The 25,351-nt window shown below is 39.0% G+C and overlaps 2 protein-coding genes across 2 annotated transcripts in view; both read right to left on the bottom strand.

Moving 5' to 3' along the window:
• Positions 1-10,930, bottom strand: part of ZC2HC1B (zinc finger C2HC-type containing 1B) — a 54,855-nt gene extending 43,925 nt beyond the window's left edge. The window contains exons 1-2 of the mRNA XM_087865547.1: positions 10,795-10,930; positions 1,499-1,560 (exon numbers count right to left, since the gene is read on the bottom strand). Of these exons, the coding sequence (XP_087721673.1) occupies positions 1,499-1,560; positions 10,795-10,870 (138 nt within the window). The 5' untranslated portion in view covers positions 10,871-10,930. The remainder of the gene's footprint in view (positions 1-1,498; positions 1,561-10,794) is intronic.
• On the bottom strand, positions 10,674-25,057 carry LTV1 (LTV1 ribosome biogenesis factor). Its single transcript, XM_045810115.2, has 11 exons — positions 24,830-25,057; positions 23,694-23,825; positions 21,628-21,801; positions 17,481-17,568; positions 15,958-16,096; positions 15,339-15,594; positions 13,813-13,940; positions 12,355-12,494; positions 12,023-12,075; positions 11,633-11,833; positions 10,674-11,542 (listed from the first exon to the last, which is right to left on the bottom strand). The coding sequence occupies exons 1-11, from the start codon at positions 24,830-24,832 to the stop codon at positions 11,432-11,434; spliced, it is 1,425 nt and encodes a 474-aa protein (XP_045666071.2). The 5' UTR covers positions 24,833-25,057; the 3' UTR covers positions 10,674-11,431.
• Between the last annotated feature and the right edge of the window lie 294 nt (positions 25,058-25,351).

The following is a 25,351-nucleotide window of genomic DNA, read 5'->3' as shown; positions in this document are numbered from 1 at the left end:
CAGCACCACTATAGGATTATACCAACAACTTCCAACTAAATGTCCTCTTCCTTGGTGGATATGCAACCCATAATAGTTAACACACAGTTCCTTCATCCAACAAAATACGGGGCTCTATAAAAATCCCTGCACCTTGTTACAAACAAGCCATACCATTTTATTTTATTTTATTTTATTTTTAAAGATTTATTTATTTATTTTAGGGAGAGAAAGAGAAAGGAGGGGAGAGGGAAAGGGAGAGAAAAAATCTCCAGCGGACTCCCCGCTGAGTGTGGAGCCCAATGTGGGGCTCCATCCCATGACCCTGAGATCATGATCTGAGCCAAAATCAAGAGTTGGAAACCCACTGAGCAACCCAGGAGCCCAAGCCATACCATTTTAAATTAGAGAGAGAAAGCACATCACTTGATCAAATGCTCTTTGTAGCTTGGAGAGAGGCCTAGAAGTAAAACCCAAGAGGACCCAAGACATACTTGACATTTAGTGATTCCCAAATGAATGGTACCCTCTAGGTCTCAAACTCGTTCTTATGGGGTGCAGGCCTGGTTTGGCAAAAGCAGCACACCGGTAGATTCCTGGGCCTCAACAGGCCCTCGAGTTCCTGCTTCTAAATTCAGGAAGCTCTATCTACAGTTAATTAGAACAGATATTTCATTTTTTAAAATTCCCCAGGAAAGAAAACCTACAACTTCATTATACAGGCTTTCACCCCAAATGCAGTCAGGTATATAGTCCAAATTGTTTAAGTTTCATTACGTCTCCTTGATCTAAAATGTTCAAATTCCGAGTTGCATTATCACCTCCAGTTTTCTTTTTTTAAACATTTTTCTTGGGAATCTCTTTATAATAGTGGAATCTAAAACCTGTTTGATTCCTTAATTTTGAAATAAATTAAGCTTTTATTCCATTTTATAGGCATCAATCAGAGGATCTGACGTGCAGTTAGTTTGAATCTGATTAACAATTAGATCTTGGAACAGGCCTTACATCCATTTTGTTCAAATTACATAAAATCCCTGAAATTGAAAGGTTCTGTCTTTATACGTGGCAAAGCAGGAAACAGAGGGAGGTTAAAGGACTTGTCAGAATTAGTGACAAATTTGAGGCTAAAAGCCAAGTTTCCAGATGCTCCAAATTCAATGTTCATTCCTCTTGACTAGCTAATTTCCCTGGTGCTTTGGCCTTAAAATTTGAATTTTTGATGCTTATAGAAAAGGCAGAAGAGCCAAAACCTCTCAAGAGACAATCAGCTGTGCCAAAACACTTTCATTTGGCATCCTTTTTCTAAGAGTACCATGTTTAATTAGGATCCCTTTTGAATGGGGTGGCATCTATGTGCCTCCATGTCCTCCGGACCTGCCAGCCATAGGTTATGGACCTCTCTTCCCTTGCTTTCTCTCCACATCTGTCTTTAATCTTTGCCGCTGCAGCCTCCTCACTGACTTGACAGTTCATTTAACTCCAACGAAACACATCTACAAAATGTCTTTATGTTTACCAGAACATCTGCTGCAAAGCGTCTTCCACAGACTTCACAGGGAAGTAACTCCTGATTGCCATCTGTATAAGATCCAAAAGCACATTATGTTAGTTTCATGGAACTGCCTGCCTGAGAAGAAATGACTAACTGGAGGGGACCTCGATAGCTTGATCTCCTCACTCTTTTCCCTCCCCACCAACTTCCTTCTCTTAGGAAGATATTTCATGAACTCACCCATCTTCTTTTTCGAATATAGACTTCTCACTTAACAGGTAAATTCCATGTCCTTCAGGCAACCAGAGTACAATTCTTTAATATATTCTTAAACTAAGCGCCTAACAGCTTTGCTTTAGACATAAGTACAAAGTTAATACTTCAGTATAAAGTCATAAATTATCTAATGGTAACATTTTTAAGATTCCTCCTAGGATGTAAGGCTTATGTGTGTGCTACATGAAGGCGTGGCAATTTTATCACAGATCATATGAAAAGAGTCACCTAATCATCACGTTCAAACTTTCCTGAGAACGGCACTCTCTCAATAAATGCTCTTTGCTGGGAAAAACCCCTACCTGACAGGAAGGGAGTATAAGATACTGATGAAATGGACCAGGTAGAACTAACGGGACTTCTATTCAAATCAGGAAAGATGGCACCATTACAATGCAGAAGCACGGGAGCATGAGCATCATCCTAAGGACGGGGGTTTGGTCGGACCTCTTAATGAGGTCAGTGAATAACACTCACTGCTAGCATTTTATATGCAGTAGTGAATGAGTGAGGGACTGTAATCACAACACAGTCACTACTTGCTATTTTTAATATTCAAGTAGGGTTTTTAAAAGTTAAATGAGGAACAGAATCAATAAAAAAAAAAAAAGAGGCTGAGACTGCACCCACATGTGCCCCATGTCTCAAAGTACCTGACCCATAGCAAGGTGCTCAATAAATACTTGTTGAATGTGTGGGCCAAACATGAATTGAGTTCCTACCTTAGTACCAATCCTTCATTCTATAAATATCTGCTACATGCAACTCTGTGGAAATATTGAGAGCAACCTACACATGGGTCCAGCAGAGAAAAGGAGAGAGAGTGTGCATTAAATGAAGTTAAGTGTCACAAGGAAAGGAAAACATTATGGAATTCTGTAAAGGTTTCACCTCATTAAGTTCATCTGGAGTTGAGTATATAGATTAGAAAAGCTGATCATGGAGAGGACTTCATATTAGGCTAATCATCTGGGCTTTATTCTACAAACAAGGGGAACAATCAGGGACACTGAGTAGGAAGAATCTGAACAGAACTGTGGAAGGCTGAATGGATGGTAGTGGGGAGGGAAGACACTATTTCAGTTAAAAAGCTAAAGGTGTAGGCCTGAAATGGAAAGAAAAGAGGAAATGAGAGACACTGTGCTCAAAGAATTGACATGACTAGATGTGGAGGGAGTAAGGAGGTGACAAAGAACAGTGCAGACGGACTGAGAAGAGGGTCGGGCTGTGGACAGAAACAAAATTTGAAAAGGGCCATCTTAGTAAGAAAAATGACCTCAGCTTTGGAAATACTGAGTTTGAAAGAGTTATCCAGCCAGCAGGATGGAAATGAGGGAGGTCAGGGCTAGAGCCACAGATGTAGGCTTTGTTTGGAGAGTGATGTAAAGGCATGATATTGCCAGGGAAGAGGTCATGGAAAGAGAAGTACAGGGATGATCCCTAGGGAACTCCGTATTTAAGGGCCAAGAAGATGAGGATGATAAGCCAGAAGGAGAAACAGGAGAGAACAAGGTCATGGAAACCAAGAGAAGACGGTTTGAAAAAGGAAGGACTGATTAACAGGAATCAGATGGTAGCTCATTACAGACATTGTTGATTTAAATGATTTCTTCTCACATCTGCCAGATGGTATTGTATTTGCAACACAGGTCATCCATTACAGCATACAGAAATATTACTCTTCCTCTCTGTTCTTTTGGCCTTCTAACTCTGTAAAACAGAGTCTTATTTTTTTTTCAGCAAACCGATACTTACTAGTTAATAAAAGGTAATCATTTTAATAATAAAACTGCTTTTTCTAAACCAATAATGATGATTTCTATTTTTATGAATAGTACTATAAGGTTTGTATGGTATTTTCCTGTTTCCTAAACACTTTTCCTAAATAATCTCATTTACTCCTCACAGAGTTGGGACTATTTATTTTTTTAACAGGTAAGAAAACAAAGGTTCAAAGTTAGGGAACTTCTCAAAGACCACAGGTAGTAACATGGAGACTCAAACCCAACTCTCTATTTCCACAAGTATTAAAACCATATTCAACCATCACCATAAATATAGGTATGTCGGTACTAACCTGCAAAACAAATGCAAGTCCCTGAAGGATAAAGAGCCTTTGATTTAAATCAGTGAGTTTTAATTAGTTCAATGACTTTAAAAGAATGACAGATACAATAGGATTCAACTGAATACCTGAAATTGATAGACCACCGCACTCTGAACCACATTCGGTTCTGAAGCTTGACTATAAGGAAGGGAACACCTGCCTCCTAAGTTGAATTAAACATGGAAATCAAGGTCTTATCGTGTTTGTGACAGAATGCTATGTCACATGGAATATGTGACCACTAGAACCTTAGAAGAATCATTTAAAACAACCAAAATGCCTTGCAACAGGTGAATGGTTAGACTGTTACAGCCAAACCCTGGAATACTGTTCAACAAAACAGTACTGATACATGCAACACCTGGATGGATCTCAATGCGGAGAAAAGCCAATCTCAAAAGGTCATGTACTGCATAATTCCATTTGTAGAACAATCTCAAAATGACAAAATTAGAGATGGAGACTAGATTAGTGATTGCCAGCATGGAGGGATGGCTGGGGAGGGAGGTGGTTGCGACTGTAGAATGAAGGTGACCTTTGAGTAGTGGAATAGTTCTGGGGGTACTTAACTGGCTCAGCTGATAGAGCATAGGACTCTTGGTCTCAGGGCTGTAACTTCGAGCCCTATGTTGGATGTAGAGATTCCTTAAAAATAAAATCTGGTGGGGGGGGGCAGGGAGAAAAGGAATAATTCTAGATCCATATTGTGGTGGTGGATGGGGGTAACACATGTAATAAAATGGTATGGAACTATAAATACACATTGTAAACAAGTATATTTCCTGGTTTTGATATTGTACTAGTTATTTAAGCTGTAACTTAAATTGGGGAAACGGTAAAAGGTGAGTGGGAATTCTTACTATTTTGCAATTCTTGTGCACTAATTTTGTCAAAATAAGAAATTTAAAGAACTATCTGGGGGTGAGCAAATTATGACCAGTGGGTCAAATCTGAAGCTGTATGTTTTTGTGAATAAAGTTTTGTTGGCAAACAGTACCCATTTGTTTACATGTCTATTGCTGCTTTCACACTACAACAGTAGAGTTGAACAGTTAACAGAGACCATATGGCCTGCAAAGCCAAAAATCATACTAAGAAATAGGTTGCCAACCAGTGAATGAGAATGTAGTGATTAAAAAGGATTTATGGTAGAAAAACATGGAAAATGTTAATGATACATTTTTATTCACATATTTACAAATAAAGACTAGGAGTTATATAGATTATGCACACATATATATGTGGTTAAGAGTAAAGGTGATTAGTTTCCTGCATTTTCCATTTTTCTACAAAGATTATTCATTATCGTTTTAAAAATTAAAACAATGACATTTAAAAAAAAGAACCTTTTGATAGAAAAGATTCTAAAAAGATCAGTATCAACTTAGCTATTTCTATCTTTCTAATAATAGTAGACTATTAAAGTGGCCATTATTTTTATACATTGGCTGTTATTTTTACACTTTGGTTTAAAATCTTAGAAAATTTTTAGAATGAGGAAAAGAAAGTGATCTGGAAGCCATCAAAAGTTTTGTTTAGCATGTTAACAATGAAAAATAAGCATTACAAAGATCTCAGTTCAAAAGTTTTATAAGAAGCCTTGAGAGGATTATGGCTATAATGAAACTGGAAAAAATTCTACCTCTGACTAGACATTCTTTCTGAGCTGGGAGTTGAGAACGCTTTGTACAGACACCTACCAATCCACATTCCCTTATAAAGACATGGTGGAGAAGAGAAAAGGAGGACATTTTCTCATTCAGTTGTCAGCGAGTCAAAGAACTTAAGTCGTCTACAATCCAGAATATACATTAGCAATATCGACATCTTCGATGGCCCTATGATTAAGTAATCGGGGTAGCATTTGACCTTAACTCATTCACTCACCTCAGGAACGTGAGTTATGAAAGAGGAAAAGGAATTAAGACAGGATGGCAGAGAGAACACTCCATCAAATTTTGCTTTCCACCAAAACCCCAACAAGGTACAGTAAAGGAAAACAGAGACAAAGAGAACTGCAAGGTCAGGAAGAGGACAAGAAAAGAATTCGACTCTGTAAAACTGACCGACATGGTAAGTGACTTGGAGGACTTAGAACTACATCAGAATCCACTTCCCAAGCTGACAGCAGGGAGAATCAACCACCTAGATTTTTATCTTGAACCCTTCAAAGTCATAGGAATTCCCAGAGCAGCATGTACTTGTGGGATTGGGATGAGATAAATGAGGAAGAACCTGCTAAAATATGGAGGGCCAAGATAGAAGTTTTCTGAAAAGAAGTTGATTCCTAGATCCCTTCCCTCACTCTACACCCCCTGGGTGACAGCCCTCCCCAACTCTCGCGTAAGTCTCCTCTCCAAAAATGACAAAAAGAGATCTGTGCGTGAGTCAACACTGAAGGCATGGGTAGGCAGAGAGATGTATACACGTATTTATGGTTGACTCATTATTTGTAGTAGCTATATTCCATAAAGTCTCTGTGAGCACTGAAGGAGCAAATACTGACTTATTACTTCTAGGGGGAATATAGGATTAGGCTCCTGTGAGCCTCTGGTCACACTATTTTTATCAACCTATCAATGTACAACCTTGTTTTATTTTTCTACTTAAAGACACCTTGTGTAAATATATATTGTTGATTCAGTAACAGTGAACACTCAAGCCTGGATGAAGCTTATCTAACAGACATATTTTCTCCATAAGGCACATCACACCCTTCCTGCATTTCAACACATTTGGGAGCCATTTTAAACAGTGAAATCACCGAGAAAAATTGTAAAAACATGAAAAAATGTGGCACAGACTGAAAAGGACACTTGTTTACAGTATGAGAGCTGAAACAAGGAGGCAGGGCATCACCTTGTTCCACCGTTGCTGAGAACATGCATGTCGGGTGACAGCTTTTCAACTGCTACGTGCAGGTCTGTGAATCACCATAAAAGCACCGTGCATATTGATTCTAGAGTTTCAAATTTTAGCAAATAGGCAAATTTGTAAATAAGGGACCTAATTAATGAAGCTGATGGCATGTGTGTGTGTGTATATGTATATATAGTGATTAATCTAGTGATTCCCCTCATGAATAGTGATGCTGAAAGCAGAGTATACACCTCAAACCCCCTTCCTCTACTTGGCTCACATTAACTCTGCCTGTCAGACTCTTCATTCTCAAGACAGAATGAAAATTCCCTGAGAATATAACCATTCCATGACAAAATACATACGTAGATACCAACACTGGGAAGATTCCCAAACAGCTCACCCAGATCACTCTACAATAAAGCTCAAAATCATCAAATGCCACTCATCCATTCAGAATTTCCAGTGTGTCCTTCCTCCAGTCTTAATCATGAGCCAACAGACAGGAATTTCCAAAGATCTGTGGAAAAACTCTAGCATGTAGGCCCAAAACAAATAAAAAAGCAATTTAAAGAAAAATTAAACTCTTAGAAATTAAAAGCCTTATAGGAGAAATGAAAAACTGAAGGAAGACTGGAAGATAAAATCAGGGAAATTTCTCAGAAAGTAGAGTAAAATGGCATAGAGATGGGAGGAAAACATAAGCAGTTCAAGTACGTCTGGTCCAGAAGGTCCTACTCCAAATAACAGTTCAAGAGAGAAAAGGAGAAAACACAAGGAAGAAAATAAAAAATTTTTAACAATTTCCAGAAGTGAAAGCACATAAGCTTCCATTGAAAAGACACAGCACAATGGATGAAAACATATATATAAGATCATTGTGAAATTTCAGAACGCTGGAGACAGAAATTCTCCAACTGAGATGAAAAAAAATAGCAGACAAAAAGATCAAGAATCAGAATGGCTTCAGATTCCCATACAACAAACCTGGAAATGAGGAAAAATCCTTTAAACTTCTGAGGGAGAATAATCTACAAACTGTAGTTTCATACCCAGCCAAATGATTGATCACATATGGGGGTTGAGTACATTTTTCAACATGTAGGGTTTCAAAAAGTTGACATCCCATGCACCGTGTCTCAAGAATTACTAGAGGATGTGCTTCACAACAACGTGAGTAAAACATACAGCAAACAGGCAATTCAACACACGAGGGAGAGAAAGTAATTCCCAGGGTAATAGCTGGCCACCAGAACCAGAGAGCAACTAGTCCATACTGAAGATGTACAATGAAGAACAGACATGTTGAAGGCTGTCATGAGCAAGATATTCACTACCTTTGTAATCTGTCCTGGTATATTTGGCTCCCACTGTTCTATACTTGGCTTGTTTGACCCTGTCCCATTGGAGTGCTCATTCTTCCCTTCATATTCTGACATCTGGATGAGTGGAGAACACTCATTTCACTCCACAAGAAAGTTCTGCATTGATCTTGAGATCATGGTGACCTTAGAAAGCAGAAAATGTAAAATGAGCATACAACCACTAAGCATATTTCTACAGGAGATCCACGATGCTCCAGCTGTGGTGGCTTGTGTTCCCTAGGACTCGATCACCTGGCTCAATGACATCTCCTCTTGGGGCTCTTGTAAATTCTAGAAGCTGAACTTAGGCTCAGAGACTATTCAGCTCAAGGATGCTTTCATCAACTGGTAGTAAATATTGCCCTTATAAAGCCAGATTTGTGTTTCAAAACTAAACAAGATAATGCGCTTAGGAATACCATACAAACCAAGGTTCCTGGGGGGATGGGGTGGCTAGGTGATGGACACTGGGGAGGCTATGTGTTATGGGGAGTGCTGTGTGTTGCGTAAGACTGACGAATCACAGACCTGTACCCCTGAAACAAATAATACATTATATGTTAATTAAAAAAAAAAGGAATACCATACAGCTAATGATTAATATAATCTAGATAGTACTTAAGAGTTACTGAGGGGAAAGAGTGGAATGAAACTGAGGAACCACAGGTGGCTTCTATGTTCTATGTCTTAACTTGAATAGTGCAATGTTTTTGTTTTATTATACATTCTCGTATAAGTTCGACAATTAAAACATAATGCCATTAGAATTTTTACCTTCTCCTGACCCTTCACTATAACAAACAAGCTGGATAAAACATACTAACATACAGGAAAAAGCGACATAAATGTACTGATAATGTAACTATAAAGTTACAAGATGGCTGGAGTTGTCCTTTACCTGAGATCATTTGATGATGTCACAATGGAGATGTGGATACAATGGACCACAGTTAATATACACAAATAGTGATAGCTTTTGATACTCAGCCTTATTGAAAAAAACAGCTCTAAAGTATCTAAAAAAGTGATTTTATAACAAGCATTAAGTTCTCATACAAAAGAGGTACTTAAGGCACACCAGGCAAACCCTTCATGACTTTGCTCCTACCTGGGATGTCTTAGGCCTTCTTTCTCCTAGCTAACACTGAGGCTCGGTCCTATTGTTCCAAGTTAAGCAATTCTTTGGTGAACTCTCTTCCCTATCCATTTATTTATATACTACCTAGTGATCATTTACCAAATGGCAGGAGATATTGTAGGCTATGGGGATAAAGCAGTAAATAAAAATTCCCTGCCCTCAGTTTGTTCTCCTGAGAGGAAACTAAGTAACAAGATACAGCTCACATGCCAAGAGATGCCAAGGAGACCATAAAGCAGGGAAGAAGCTTCAAAAATGCAAGGGAGGGATGTTGCTATCATTACACGGCCAGGTGAAAGTTTGTAGTGGAGTTGACAACTGAACACCAACCTTGAGGAAGCTTTATCCGCATTAAGAGCACTTCAGGGGGAAAAGCAAGTACCAAGACCCTCATTTCAAGTGGTACTTATCAGTGACCTGGTGTTGCTAGTTGCTGCCTCAGAAGAGGCAGTCCTTGAAGGCAAAAACCCCCTTATCACTCTGGACTTTCAACATTTGCCATGACCGTCCTGTTCCTAACCATTGTTAGAGACAACTCAGATCGTAAATATTCCAAAATTCTACAAAATAATTCAGAATATGTAAGGTTAGTTCTCTAGAATAAAATTAAGATCTTTAAATCTGGAGGATAATCAGCCTAAATCACAATAATGCTTCAGTAAGACTCTTGGCTTACAGTCACATTTCCTTGACTGCAAAATATGTAATGTGCTGATTTAAACACTTTGGATAGGTGAAGTGATATGAGGAGCTCCTAAGAAGGAATTTGAATAGCATCAAGTCAAAATAATATTCCAAGTCTTTAAGATTCTTGCTGGTTTTAAGAACCTTCAATTGAGATAGCTACCGAAATAAATGATCAATCTTCTTAGGATTTAATACATTCACAATACTAACATAAACCCTCATCTGACCCTTTGCTTCTGCAGATCAGCATTTAAATATATAATCCCCAGTTAGATTCTACTTCTATAATGACAAGCTCTTCAGCTGAGTTTTTTGTATCAATGTTGGCCAAATACCTAATGCTACTGTTTTTTATAGCTCTTAAAAAAATCCTAGAATACTTAGATTTACAATTTAAAACAAACAGAACAAGACAACACCAACTTTGGAAAAGCCATATTCAAATGAATTATAGAAGACACTTTCTAATAATTTAGTTATCAAATGCAGCTCACCAGCTGAAAATGGTTCTGCCTCAGCCATTCTGTTCCCAACTCAGACCACAGTGTCCACAGTTTGTGTGTGTGTGTGTGTTTTCCCCAGAACAGTCCAGATAGCAACACGTTAGTCATGGACACATAAACAAAGGTCACTAACAACTCGTATGTTGCAAGGGAGTCACAGTTTACCAAATAATTAACAATTGTGATGGTGTCATTGCTTGAGCCTTGAAAAAGTTTACAGGAAAAAAAAAAAAACCACCAAACCAACCTCACCAAAAAACAAGGAAAATTTTCAACTACATCTTTTAATCAAATATGAATGGTTCCAAGCATTAAATAATGTTGAAAAGACAAACTTTCTAGTTTAAACTGAAGTAAATATTTCTGATTTCGAGCCAGGTACTCACTGAAGCCAAGGACGTTGTCTTGATTTCTGCTTCTGCTTCCTGTCTTCACTCTTCCTAAATTCCAAAAGTAAGTCATCCAGTAATTGAGTCCCTACAATCCTAATATTCATATTTACCATCCTTTTTGAAACAGCCCTTTGCATACAGCAGGGGGAAACTTAGTTCCTACCAGTGGAATCTTCTCACAAAAACTCATAACCACTCAGCGTTTCAAAATGGAGTTTAACGGGGTCGCTTTTCTACATACAGCAAATTAAACCACTTAACTCCTGAAAAGGAGTGGAAAGGTTTCAAAGAAATATTTGAGAACATCTGCACAAGACAGCTGGGACAACCATACAAATAAATGAAGAATACACCAATTCCATTTATGTTATGAAGATGTTTTCCTCCAACTCATCCAAACATTTCACATTTGTGAAATCATTTATTTCGGAGCAAATTCTAAGCTTATAATATTAAGTTTTAAAATGTTACAATATTTACAAGACAGATGGCAGAGAAAACTTGGTGGTATAAATACCTGCCAGTAAAAATGGCAGATTAAATAGGTTTGTCTCTTTGAAGATCCTTGTTCAATACTGAACATAACGAGATGCCTCAGTGGGGAAGGCACCTTATCCTAAATGTTCTACCATCATAGCTTTAGTCCCTCAATATTCTTCTTCAAGTTTAAGAGCTCCTTTTCCTGCCTTCTTTTCTCCAGTTTGAAGGCTAATTTGTTAGCTTTCTTCTCCACTCTCCGTTCCTGTATAAGAATACATTCATGTTACTCAAATCTTTAAACTGATGAAGACTAATTTTATAGAACAAAATTTCCATGACCATCTCCCATTACCTTGCGCTCCTCTTTTATAGCTTGCTTTCTTGCTTTTTTATCTTCTTTGCTTTCATTTTTAGATCGAGGTTGGGTTGACACCTTTGGCAGATCACTGCCATTAATCATCAGCATTCGTTCAACTTGTTTTGCTGTGAGTCCTTTCTTAGGTAAGACATTGAGAGGTATTCCTGTTTTAGAAGATATTCGGATTTGTTTGGGCTGAAATAAAGATAAAAATCATACTAAGGTCATTTCCCATTCCTATTAAAAAACGGTTCACTAATGACACACTGTTGTTGCTTTTCCTAATAGTGCTCCCAGCCACAAAGGGATACAGCCTCTGTGAGAAAATAATTTGTACAATTTCTGCATTGCGTACTTCAAATAGCTCAGGACCCTAGGGCTTACCTTTGGTTGATACTTGATAAGTTGTGGATGGTTATATAAATTTGAGTATGTACCTTTAAAAACACAAATAAACATGTACCAATAAGTACACTTTCAATTCAGCAAAACATTATTGAGTTCCTACTGTATCCCCAACTTTTTTTCATAGTTCCAAATAACAATGGAGTCTCTCTTCTAAATGTTTTTAAATTGTTTGCAACTTAGTAATGGGAATATTACTTTTTCCAAATCATTTTCACAAAACATGTACTTTTTCAATAAATTGATGTATTATTAATACTTTAAAATTACTATCATACCTTTAGTAGTAAAATGGACACTACAATACTTACTACAAATAGATTCACAATCCCACTTCTCTTTGGCTTCTTCAAGAACAACAGTAATAACGTCTTCCTCCTCAGACTCATCAAGTTCATTCATTAGCAAGTCCTGATCCTCGAAGGGTTCAAGAGTATTCAGTTTTACACAACTTGTGGATGAGTTTTCAAAAATGAACACAGAAGAGGGGGGAAAAACACCACCCATTATTATACTGTTACTAAAACTGCATTTAAAGAGCTATGGAAACAATACCATTAAAAAAAAATCCTAGCTCTCCCCAGCCCCAACTCTCCCCTCCAGCAGGTTTTGGACATTCATTCTGCTGACAGAAAAGGGATCTTTGCAGGGTTATAACACATTGAACAAGATAGTAAGTTTCCTAAAGCATGTCTTTTTTTTTTTTAAAGCCTCAAAAAGTATTACCCAATCTGTCTCTCCAAAGTAGTCACACATCCACTCAAAATGCACAGCCCTTGTCCTACCGTAGGATCTACAAATGATGGTGATCATGAAATATTAGACCCTTCCAGCAAATGTAAACACCTCATTAGTTTCTTGCAGAAAAATCACCTCGATATGGATGCTGAGCTGATTGGTCAAATATATGGCCATAAAGTTATGCTAATATGGCTGGAGAGACAAACTCTTATCTTTCTATGACCCATAAATACCAACTTTTCAGAATACCCGGCATTTTAAGAAGATGAAAAGTGTATATAATTAGAGATCAGACTAACTTTTATGCCAAAGCACCACTTCATTCTCCAAGTTGAATGTGACCTCACACCCCCAGCTCTAACCCTAGCTCTAGATCCGAGCCATAGAGAAAGTGGTTCTCAGTAGGTTCCCACTCAATGTTACAGTCAGCTTCAGAACCTTAATATCAGGGGCGCCTGGGTGGCACAGCGGTTAAGCGTCTGCCTTTGGCTCAGGGCATGATCCTGGCGTTATGGGATTGAGCCCCACATCAGGCTTCTCTGCTGGGGGCCTGCTTCTTCCTCTCCCACTCCCCCTGCTTGTGTTCCCTCTCTCGCTGGCTGTCTCTATCTCTGTCAAATAAATAAATAAAATCTTTAAAAAAAAAAAAAAAAGAACGTTAATATCAAAATGTGAGTCAAAGTTTATGGAAAACATACCATTTTCTTTCTTCCTTTTTTTTTTTTTTTTTAAGATTTTTTATTTATTTGTCAGAGAGTGAAAGAGCACAAGTAGGGGGAGTGGCAGGCAGAGGGAGAAGCAGGCTCCCCAATGAGCAAGGAGCCCGATACGAAACTCGATCCCAGGATCCTGGGATCATGATCTGAGCTGAAGGCAGCCTCCTAACAGACTGAGCCACCCAGGCGTCCCAAAACATACCATTTTCTTAATATAGATTCTGACTGGATAATTTTCTAGATTCAGATGTCCAAATACAGACTTTATTTAAAAATGCAAAAAAGCAAGTAAACAAGGAAAAGTCATCGTACTTCTCTGCCTTCTCTTTGTAGTAGTCATTCAAGACTTCCTCTAAGCGATTGCTGTCTACTTGAATGGAACCTTCCAATTCAGCATTATCCAGAGCTCCAATTTCATCATCATCATATTGCTCATAAAACTTGAATACAGAGAGAAAAGATGCTATGAAAAATAATGTATTAAGACAATAACATTTAAAATGTTATTTTTACATAATCTTTTTTTAAGATTTTATTTTTTTAGGTGATCTCTACACCCAAGTGGGGCTCAAATTCCCAACCACAAAATCAAGTCACATGCTCCATCAACTGAGCCAGCCAGGCACCCCAATTTTTACATTAATTTTATTCCTACACAATATTTAAGCACTACGATTGAGATCATAACTACCATTATATTAGCAGGATTAGCACCATGACAACAGATTGTGGAAGACATTCTACCCAGTACTTTAAGACTTACACTTAGACTGAAAACAGGCTACCATTTTTTCATAAAGATTTATTTGAGAGAAAGAATCCAAGCGGGATGAGGAAGAGAGGGAGAGAGAAAATCTCAAGCAAACTCCCCAGTGAGTATGGGGCCCGATGCAGGGCTTGAGACCACAACCCTGGGATCGTGACCTGAGCTGAATTCAAGAGTTGGACACTTAAGTGACTGAGCCACCCAGGTGCCCCCCAGATACCCTGCCATTTAATAGGAAAATGAAAGGCAATCATTCTGTTCAGCTTGGAGAGCAAAGCTAGGTAGAAATCTTTACCTCAGAATATTTTACAGATGTTTTCAAATTCACTGATTATGCAAAGTAAAAGACCATATAACTAAACAGTCTCCTTTAAATGTATGTATTTCAGGGGTGCCTGCCTGGCTCATTAGTTAGGACATGGAACTCTTGATCTCAAGGTGACTGAGTTCAAGCCCCACATTGGGCATGGAGACTACTTAAAAAAATAAAAATAAATACAAATTTCATTCTTGTTTAGATGATGTTTACTGTATTACTAGAATGCTATTAAGGGTAAATACGGGGTGATGTGACTCCTGAAGAGTGAAATTATTTGTAATAATTTGCCTACTAGTACTTACTGAAAAGATAGCAAAGTTAGAACCTTTTAGATTCGCCTTGAAGGAAACTGTTCATTCATTCATTTACTCATCATTTACTGAATAGCTTGAATTCCTATCATATATCATGTTAGACCTTGGGATGTCAGTGAGCAAACACATACAAAAAACTGAAAGCAATGGAATTTTGTTTATGCTCAGACCAATGCTTGAGGAAAACAGCATAATCTTGGGGATTGGAATCAGAGGTTCAGAATCAAAATGTCAAATGTCTCTGAGGAAAGTCCAGAGATTCCATCGGCTATCTCTGACCTATATGCATTCTTTCCAGAATTAAAACTAGGATGGTTTTATGATCTGTTTTAATAAAACATAGGCTATTTCTAATGCTGAAAGTTCTGGTTTGAGTTCTAAGGTCATATGATATTTACCAGGAACTAGTATTAAAAGACCCCTTATTTGGGGACCTTACCTTCTCAAATCTCTCATCATGAAGAGTCAGCTGTTCATTTCTCCTCATGACTGAGGATGTTATAGAATATTCGGTAAAGCGACTTTTCGTTTCCTCTTCCCAGAAGAAGTGATTTTCTACAGTCCCAGGAGGTTTTCCAGGGACAGACATGGCCTCATCTGATGAGCCCGCAGAGCCATAGTTATCGTCATCACTACCTCTTTCCTTCTCATCATCCATGTCTTCCCACTCACTGTCATCTTCAGCCTCAAATTTCCTAAGTCAGAGTCATAAATTAACTGTCAAAACAACTTGAGAAACAACAGAACCAAATGACTTTACACAAGTAAAATTTGAGGGTATTTCAGGGAGGATTCCTGTTTAGGCAGGAACAGCTGTGCTGCTTGACCTGTCTGGTATGGCTGGAAAAGTAATGAACCAGCAATGAGGCAACTTGGACTTTAGCCCCACCTATTGTTGGTTTGTAAAGACCTCGAGTTTCACATTTTCTGCTCTAAAATACAAAAGTCTAATACTAAATGCTCTCAGAGATCTGTTCCAGTTATAACATTCTATAGGTACCATCCTACTGAAGAAGCAATAGTCAGGTCATCCCTGATTTGAAAGAAACCACACATACTGTATATCTGTTCCCTCCTCTTCTGTTGGCTTATTGGCCTGAAGAATAAAATCATCTTCAAGCAGATTATCTGGATTATCAAAGTCAAAATCATCATCAAGAGCGGCGACAATGTCAGGATCAAAATCCAGCCGAGGTCCTAGAAGGAAAACAAAAATTGAACAGTAATTCCCCAAAAAACAGGATTCCTTTACTTAACAAAATCTGAGTACCTATTATATGTCACATGCTACTTATGTACTGAGAATTGAAAAATGATTAAAATCTTCAAGTTTGGCCTAGTGAGGAACAGACAGACACGACTGCAAGAAAATAAAATACGGGAAAAAATACCTCTGGTTTCAGTACCCAATTGTAAAAATTCTTGCATTATAGATCTGCAATATTAAACTCCATCTATTTTGTAAAATTCAAGGTTTTAACCTGTAGGAAGAATCTGGGCTTTAAATTCACCTGTTAGAAGTACCTCAAATTAAGTATGTGCAGCCTGGTGAACTATCTTTCCAGCCTAGCAGATTTTAATAAATCCTAAGCCTGTTTCTTCAGCTATGGTCTTTTGGGTATAAAAATAGGAGTCCACAGAAACTTCAAGTTCAACCTCGTAAACTGACATGGCTTCCAACATCCTTCCTAGATGGCCATTGCTTGACTCTCCAGCCTCATTTCACATTAACTCTTACCACTGATTCGAGGCATGCTAAAATGTGGTTTCCTATTCATGTACTCTCAATTTTGCACATCGTTTTCTGGAATATCCTCTCCTCCCCACCCCACCCTCCTTTATCCACCTACCTACCTTCTACCTAAGAAATCAACTTAGACACCATTTTCTCCAGAACACCTTGCCCACTATTAACTAAACCATTATTGATTCATTTGTACTGTAACTGTAATTTCCTATTTATTGTCTATCCTTCCCAACTGATGATAAATTCCTTGAGGTCAGGGATTATGTTTTATTCTGATTTAACCCAACACCCCATCACGTAGTGGCAATTCAAAAATCTATAGAACAAATAAATGAACGAATGTTACATGGCAAATATTGGTTAATAATTAAGGCAATTTAAGAGAAAATACCAAATATTACTTGTTTGTTCTAAAATACAATGTTAATACTGGAAAAAAAACAAACAATTTTTCAGTGTATCTGGAACAGATGGTAAAATGGACTTCTAAAAAATACTTATAGTCTTGGGAGAATGAAAGCAGACTAAGTCTCTATGTATGTTAAGGCTAAGTGAGTATCATCAATTTAGGTCAAGGTTAAAATTCCCTACTCGATCTTCAAGACCAATTTTCCCATTTTCCTCTCCAAATAGGAACTCCAAAGACTAAGAATTTGATGGCAATAAAAAAAGAACCCCTATCACTCATCCCTTCCTAATGACCTCTAATCTGAATTCAGACATGTCAATTGTTTTAACACTTTAATAGAGAGAGAAAAACTCTTATCGTTACTATGCTTTCCTTTTGTAAAACACAGATCAAGTCACTCAAAAAGTTCAAGAAATTAAGCACACCTGAAACAGGAGCTGCTTTATTCAACAATCCAACATCTTCCTCAAACTCTGATGCAAATACTGATGAAGGCAACTTAATTCCTGTGGTCTTGAAAGAGAAATTACACAATGGTTAGTTTGAGAAATACTTCTAAACTACTATACCGAAGTGTCCCCCCCCCGCCCCGGCCAAAATTCATGTCCACCCAGCAGTTCAGAATGTGACCTTATTTGGGAACAGGATCCTTGCAGATTTAATTAGTTAAACTGAGGTAACAGTGGATTACAGTGGGTCCTAATTCATAAAGACTGGTGTGTCCCTGTAACCAGGGCATGTGATGACACAAAGACACACATTCTTCACAAAGAATGCCATGTGAAGACGAGAGCAGACTAGAGTGATGGATCTATAAGCCAAGGAACACAAAGGATTGCTGGCAACCACTGAAAGTGAGGAGATAGGTGAGGGACAATGTTCTTGCCCTAAGCCACCCCCACAATGGAAGCAACACTGCCGAAAGCTTACTTTCAGACTTCTGGCCTCCAGAGCTGTTAGAGAATAAATTTCTGTTGTTTTAAGCCACCCAGTGGTAAGGTGTGGTAATCTGTTACAGCAGTCCTAGGAAAACGCATCCAACTAAGTCCTGCCTTCTCGCTCACTCGTACTCTAGTAAAATATTTGAAACCTGTATAGCCCACCATCCTCTCACAAGCAGCTTCCTTGGAATACTTCACAAAGCCTCCTCCAGCATATTATTCCATTTAATCCTTGTGAGATATCAGCATGTGATGGCCAACAAAAGCTAAGAAAGGACAAATGCCATGCCTGCCTCAAACTGGTCATTAAGTGAGGTTCTGGGATTCAAATCCAGGTTTTGTAATGCCACTCTCAAGTTTCAAAATTTATCTTTTCCCTCTTAAAATGAGATAACATGCCAATCTTTGGTAAAGGCAGAGCATTTCTCTGAATTGGCCATCTTAATCCTGGGGTGGTCATAAATCATTTCTCTCCATCTCTATAGCCCTCTGAACTCTCTTGTATACTGTGATTTCGTATCAGTCTTTTGGGCACCATCTTACTCATGGCTAACCAACACACAGATTACTACCACCACTGTTGAGATAGTCCACACCTAATCCAACCTTCATAACACTTCCAGATTAAAACTTCTTTATTATTTTATAATGTGACCTTCTTGAACTTATAACAGGTTTTGATTTTTCACTCCTGATTTTCAAGGTCTGTAAAATCAAGGCCTACTTATTACTCTACATATTCAAATTTATTCCTGTTACTTAATAGTATGACCTCCATGTAAATCACATCCAGCTCCTCGCATCATGGAATAATTCGAAGTAATTTATGGAGCACACATATGCCAGACACTATGATCCACATACTACCTCTATGTCCCTTCAGACTGGAATGTTTCCTTCTTGTCTTCAACACAACCCACCCTTGAATGCCCAGATCAGTTCCTCCCTCCTCCATAAAGCCCTTCTTGATCACTCTTCTAGACCGTTCCTTCAGGTAAATCCCTTCATTCTTCACACCATACACAACATACCTCAATATGTGCCAGCACATATTATTTGACTGGTCCTTGTGCTTTAGTGTGATCTTTTCAACCAGTTACCAATGTGAGGGTCACCCCATGCTATCTGTCTCTTGTACCTCACCACTCACCTCATCCTCAGTCTAGCAGCAGGCACAAAGATGAGATGTATATTCTTACGGGCTCACAGAGCATGCGGAATTGGAAGCCTCTGAGGAGCATGACTAAAAAGCTACGTAGAGGAGTGCGCACCCAGCGAACTTAGCTTCCAAAATGTGTTCCTTGGTGGCATAAGCCTAGGAAAAGATCTGGTATTCCACTATAGTCTCATTTTTTTTTTTTAAGAAAAGCTTTACTGAGATAGAATTAACATAACCATACAATTCAGCCACTGAAAGTGCACAATTTAATGATTTTTGGTATATTACATCATTACTTTTTAAAAATTACAAAATATGTGATTTGTTTGGCTGGGCTTTTTTTTTTTTGAAAGAGAGAGCGAGAGCGAGCACACATGCACAAGCAGAGAGAGGAGAGGCACAGGGAGAAAGAGAATCCCAAGCAGGCTCCACACTCAGCTTGGAGCCTGATGTGGGGCTTTATCTCACAACCCTGAGATCATGATCTGAGTCGAAATCAAGAGTCAGACATTTAACCGAATGAGCCACCCAGGCGCCCCATTTTGCTATTTTAAAGATACTCTGTGATTATCTATCCTTGCAATGTGGGGTTATAAAAAAAAAAAAAAGGACTGGCTTATGTTTAGTGAATTTACCTTTGGAGATCTTTTTCGAATCTTGAAAAACAGTCAAAGAATCATATACACAATTAGTTTAGATACTACTTTTTTAAAAAAGAAACATGTATGTTTTTTATTTGCAATAGTTCTGAACTCTGTTGAGTTTGCCCAGCTGCTTTCTACCATGGCCGTACCTGCTTTCTTTCATGTGACAATTGGGCTACTTAGCAGAACTACTTCTATACTGCTTTATTTTGTTTCTACGGTTTATTCAATATTTCTGATTTACTCAATTTTGGTGCTTTGTTACAAATTACTTTAAAGTCAAAAAAAGCATATGGGACTCATCCATATTTTTTCATCATGCTACAGAAAACAGATAGCATTTTTGTTTTTAAACATAATTCACTCACCCTTATAAACATCACTGAAGTGTCCATTTAAGAGCCTTATTCTATTAAAAAGCCAATTAAATAATGATTACCTTTACCCAAAATGAATTAAGGATTAAAAGCTAATCTTTCAAAAACTAATCTTTTAAAAGCCAATACGATTCAGTCAGAAGAATCTTGGAACTTTATTAAGGATTTTTCTCCCTAAGATAAAGTTGAACAACTACTGGACACTCTCCCCTCCCTCCGAGTCTTGGAAGGAGGTGAGCCACTAAGATCCATACCCTACTCCTGATAATGTCACCTCGGGAAAGAAGAATAACAGAAGCTGGCTGTTATGACAGAGATGCAGGGGTGCAGTATGCAGCCTTACAAGAGAGCTACAACCTAGGAAGCGAGGGATCAGTTGCATTCATTACCTTCCTTTGGGATAACACCCTGAAATCTAACCCTTCGACTCCCCGTAAGCACAAACTATAGACTGGAGGAGCTACGATTACACTTCCCCGAGGAAAAGAATGCCTAGACCATGAGAGGAGTGGAAAATGAGAAGTGGGAGAATTTGGTGCCCTTTCTAACTCTTCTTTTTTGTTAATAAACCCAATAAATGAGTATCTTCTTTTTGTCTTTTTAAGTGCCAGGTAATATAAAGTTTCACATGACAATTTACTGTATATTAATACTAAATAAAAAGATAAAGGCATAAGACACGGGTATCTTTAACATTAACGGGAGAAAAACAGAAATTAAATTAGTAGTTCTAATTTCATATAAACAGCTGCTCTAGTTTACACTTAAAAGAAAAAAATTAAAGTGGACTGCATTTTGGTTGAGAAGAGTCACAGTAACTTCATTACAATCTACTGCTTCTATTGTCTTATTGTTAGCCTGCAGCTTATTACAACTGTTAAAGATGTGAACATTCTGCAAAAATTAAGCTCTATCTTAGAAGACACTTTATGACACTAAATAGTTGTTAACATACACAATGTCAGCTGCTTTTCTTCTATTGAAAGGTCCTATCTAACATGACCACAACTTTTAATCAAAATTCTAACCCTGTCAACCCTGTTGCTTTTCTCCCCACAAAGATTTGAGAAACAGAGAGAGGACACATGTGCGTGTGAGCAGGGAAAAGGGGGAGAGGGAGAGAGTCCTAAGCAGGTTCTGCACTCAGCGCAGAGCCTGACTTGAGGCTTGATCTCACAACCCTTAGATCACGACCTGAGCCAAAACCAAGAGTCGGACGCTTAACTGACTGCACCACCCAGATGCCCCAAAGGCGCCTACTTTCGACAGCTGCCACCAGAGAACAGGCAGCCTACTCTCTCCTGATGGTACACATGTGCACACACATATATAATTTTAAGTAGGGCATGGCTTATTTTTGTGTTAAGATTGATACCATTTCTTGCCTCAGTTATCTCGATTTATAAGTGGTTTCTTCACTCACTCCCAAATACATTGATAAGAAGTCTTACCGAAATTACTAAAGTTTCCTCTTTTTCATCTCTTTTGTTGGGTGCACTGAAAGTACTTGTGGGAATAAGCTCGGAGGGCCCAGATGGTTCCTTGAGGTGCTGCAGATAGTCATAGTCATCATCAAAGAACACACCATACTTTCTCTGTTCTGCTCGCCTTTCTTCATCATTTATCTAGGATAATAAACAAAATGGAATTAGTACCTGCTCCAAGCGTAAGCCATAGGAACCCTCCAGTGTAGACAGCTTTTAGAATAGGACACAGATGGCATATGAACATTGTGGCGGACAGACATGAGACAAAGAACTCTTGACAAACTAAAAAAAAACAAAAACAAAACAAAAACCCAGAAAAACCCAAAAACAGTTTCTGAACCCGAGTGCTATATAAAATTTAAATGGAATGAAAACAATTCCTGCTTCTACTAGACATTTCTGTGTAACAATTCAAGACAAGATAAGGACAAAAAAAATATGTTGGTGAGGATGTGGAAAAAAAGGAACACTTGTGCACTGTTGCTGGGAATATAAATTGGTCAAGTCACTGTGGAAAACAGAATGGAGGTTCTTCAAAAAATTAAAAATAGGAATAGCATAAAACTGAGTAATTCCACTACTATTTACCCAAAGAAAATGAAAACATTGATTGAAAAAATACACAGACTCCTATGTTTACTGCAGCATTACTTACAACAGCCAAGATATGAAAGCAACCCAGGTGTCCACTGATAAATGAATGGATAAAGATGATGTAGTGTGTATACACACACACACACACGAATATTATTCAGCCATAAAAAAGATCTTGCCATTTGTGACATGGTGGGCCTAGAGGGTATTATGCTCAGTGAAATAAGTCAGAGAAAGACAAATACCATATGATTTCACTTGTATGTGGAATCTAAAAAAGAAAAAAACAAGCAGAAACAGATCCATAGAGGCGCCTGGGTGGCTCAGTCGGTTAAGCATCTACCTATGGCTCAGGTCATGATCCCAGGGTTCTGGGATTGAGCCCCGCGTTGGCCACCCTATTCAAGCAGGGAGTCTGCTTCTCCCTCTCCCTCTGTCGTTCCCCCTACTTGTGCTCTCTCTCAAATAAATAAAATCTTAAAAAAAAAACCAAAAAAACCAGACAGAAACAGATCCATAAATACAAAAAACAAAACTATGGCTGTGAGAAGGGAGGGAGGCAAATGATGGACAAAACGAGTGGAGGGGAGTAGGAGATATAGGCTTCCAGTTATGTAATGAATAAGTAATGGAAAGAAAAGGTACAGCAGAGGGAATACAGCCAATGGTACTATAATAGTATTGTGTATGACAGACAGTGACGACACCTGTGGTGAGCACAGTGTAACATATAAACTTGCCAAGTCACTATGCTGTACACCTGAAACTAACATAACATTGTATGTCTAACTAACTTCAATAAAAAAAAAATTCAAGCCAAGAAGCACACACACATTGTTTTATCATGTACTTGGGAGGGTTAACTGATTAAAGGGCCTTGAAAATCAAGTACAATTTCTTGTGTTTATATGCAAAAAAATTTCTCAACATACAACAAATAAGCTTTAATAAAAAGCTAAATATGGCCAATGTTCTCCAAGACTTCCTTTCAAATTTTCCCACACTTACAGTCTGGTAATTATCAAATCAACCTTTTAAAAGCTTTCTGGCATTTTCTAAAGCTAATTCATGAGCTCTCATGTTTTCCATTTCATGAGATGAGTGATGAGGAGACAAAATGGTAGTTTGTGGTTTTGAAAATGACAGGATCTTAAGGAAAGAAAGCAGAGATATGCCCTAAATAGTATCATGCAGCACTGTAACTGGTTTAGTAAATATTTACTATTACTGTACAAGATTTGCTCATTTAAATACCTCAAAGATGCTTTACCCTCTCAATCCAATATGCAAGAAAAAATCATCACATTTATTGAAAATTTAACTCACAGATTTTGTTTCCCAAAAGATCACAGCTGTCAGAGAACAGCAGCTAACGATTTATTTAGAAACTACTGACAGTCCACCTGCAAACTTACTGGGTAACGAACAGGACCTACTTTCTGTGTGGGTAACAGAACCCTCTGGGGTGCAGTCTCATCTGCTGCTAAAGGATCTCGTTGACTCCGGTGGACCAGGTGAAAAGATACAGCTTTCTTCTTCTCTATAAAAGGCTTTTTCTTCCTGTGAGGCTTCAAAGAAACAGAATCAGAACAAGCCATTATAAACACACACACACACACACACACACACCCATAGTCCATATAGGAACCTTCAGTAAGTTATGTGAAGGATCAACAGATTTCTAAAACTTACATTTCTATAGTAGGCTACATCAACAATGTTTAACAAAATCTGTACTTACTTCCCTTCAATGTACACTTGTTGGCACTTACTCTGTGCCAAACCTTGTTATGGGTGCTGGGGATACGACAGTGAGGTCAGAGTCCCTATGCTTATCAAGCAAATCACCAAAGAAATGATTTTAAGTAAAGAAAACAGTGATGTGCAAATGACTGAAAGTTACTTTAGACTGCTGGCTCAGAGAAGGCCCTTGACAGGTTGAATCAGAATGACAACCTGCCACAGGTAAATCTAGGGAAGACCATTTCAATCAAGTTACACACCTGTTGCACCAACTATTAAATGAAACCGGGACAACACTGCTACAGTTAAGTAAGATTCATCATTTCTTTCAACACTCTCACTACCCTACCCAACTTGACTTGCTAAACTGTGAAAGCATCACCCCAGTTAAGTAAACCATTTTGCTTTGGGCCCAACCTTAGACCCTCCCACAAGTTCCCTTTGCCCAGAGCAGAGACGCGCAGACAACTGCCACTCCAATGTCTGGAGAAACCAGCCAACTCTCCCACCTCCTGAGGCATGAAGCACAGGGTGGAGCGTTTGTGTCCTGCGTTCACCGGTTTCTAGGCCCCTCGAGGTAAAGAGGAAGCCATTCTCCTCTGTCCACCCCCTAGAGAGGTTTGGCTGTGGGAGACGCACTCTAAACTGCAAAGTATGCCCAGGGTGGTGAGAGTAATCACACCGGGGCAATGGGCCGCAAGCCTCCTCCCGGCCCCTCTAGGCCAGCCCTCCTTGTCCCCGCCCTCAGCAGCCACTGGCACCTGAGGAACGAACCTGGCCGACAGCAAAACCAGAGCGCCCCATCCCCGAGACAAGAAGACCTGCTCACCATTATGCAGCCGTGCGGCGCTCACCCCAAAAAGGGCCACGACCGCACTCCCCTCGTCCCGGAAAAGTAACTCGCTGCCACACCAACGCCGGCGAGGTCCAGCTGCCGGCGGCGTCCTTAGGCCGTTCCACACGTGCAACACGGGATCCAGACAGGAAGTTAAGCGCAGACCGTGGAAATGGGCCAATCGCCGAAGAGGTGTAGGGGTCGCGGCCGGAAGTTGCCTGTAGCTCGCTCAGTCCAAAGATCGCGAGAAGCTATTGGGAGGTGGGGCTGTTTTCACCCCGGGAGGGCGGGGCTTTTCCGTCAAAATTAAGTAAACTGGGAAACGGAGTCGTGGGCGCCTTTGTGGCGGCGGTGAAGCGCGAAAGAGGGGCTTCCTGGTTCTGGGGGAACTTGCTTTTGTAGCGCCCTCTACCGAGAACAGAGGCGACGTGTTTAGCATCCCCCGTTGACGATTGTATGCCCTGCCTGTTCCCATCCGTAACATACACACAGGTACACAAACAGAAGGAAGGTGTC

The sequence above is a fragment of the Ursus americanus genome, chromosome 11 (assembly GCF_024610735.1).
Source record: "Ursus americanus isolate L20-20 chromosome 11, mUrsAme1.1.p, whole genome shotgun sequence".
NCBI classification, from domain to species: domain Eukaryota; kingdom Metazoa; phylum Chordata; class Mammalia; order Carnivora; family Ursidae; genus Ursus; species Ursus americanus.
Note: the sequence above shows the minus strand (reverse complement) of the source record. Positions and strands in the feature narration are given on the sequence as shown.

Coding starts and splice junctions, on each gene's coding strand:
- LTV1 (XM_045810115.2), bottom strand. Junction 16,097..17,480: donor TAAAGCAGCTCCTGTTTCAG/GTGTGCTTAATT, acceptor TTTTCCTTCTAG/GACCTCGGCTGGATTTTGAT. Junction 12,495..13,812: donor TACAAAGAGAAGGCAGAGAA/GTACGATGACTT, acceptor CTCATCCACAAG/TTGTGTAAAACTGAATACTC.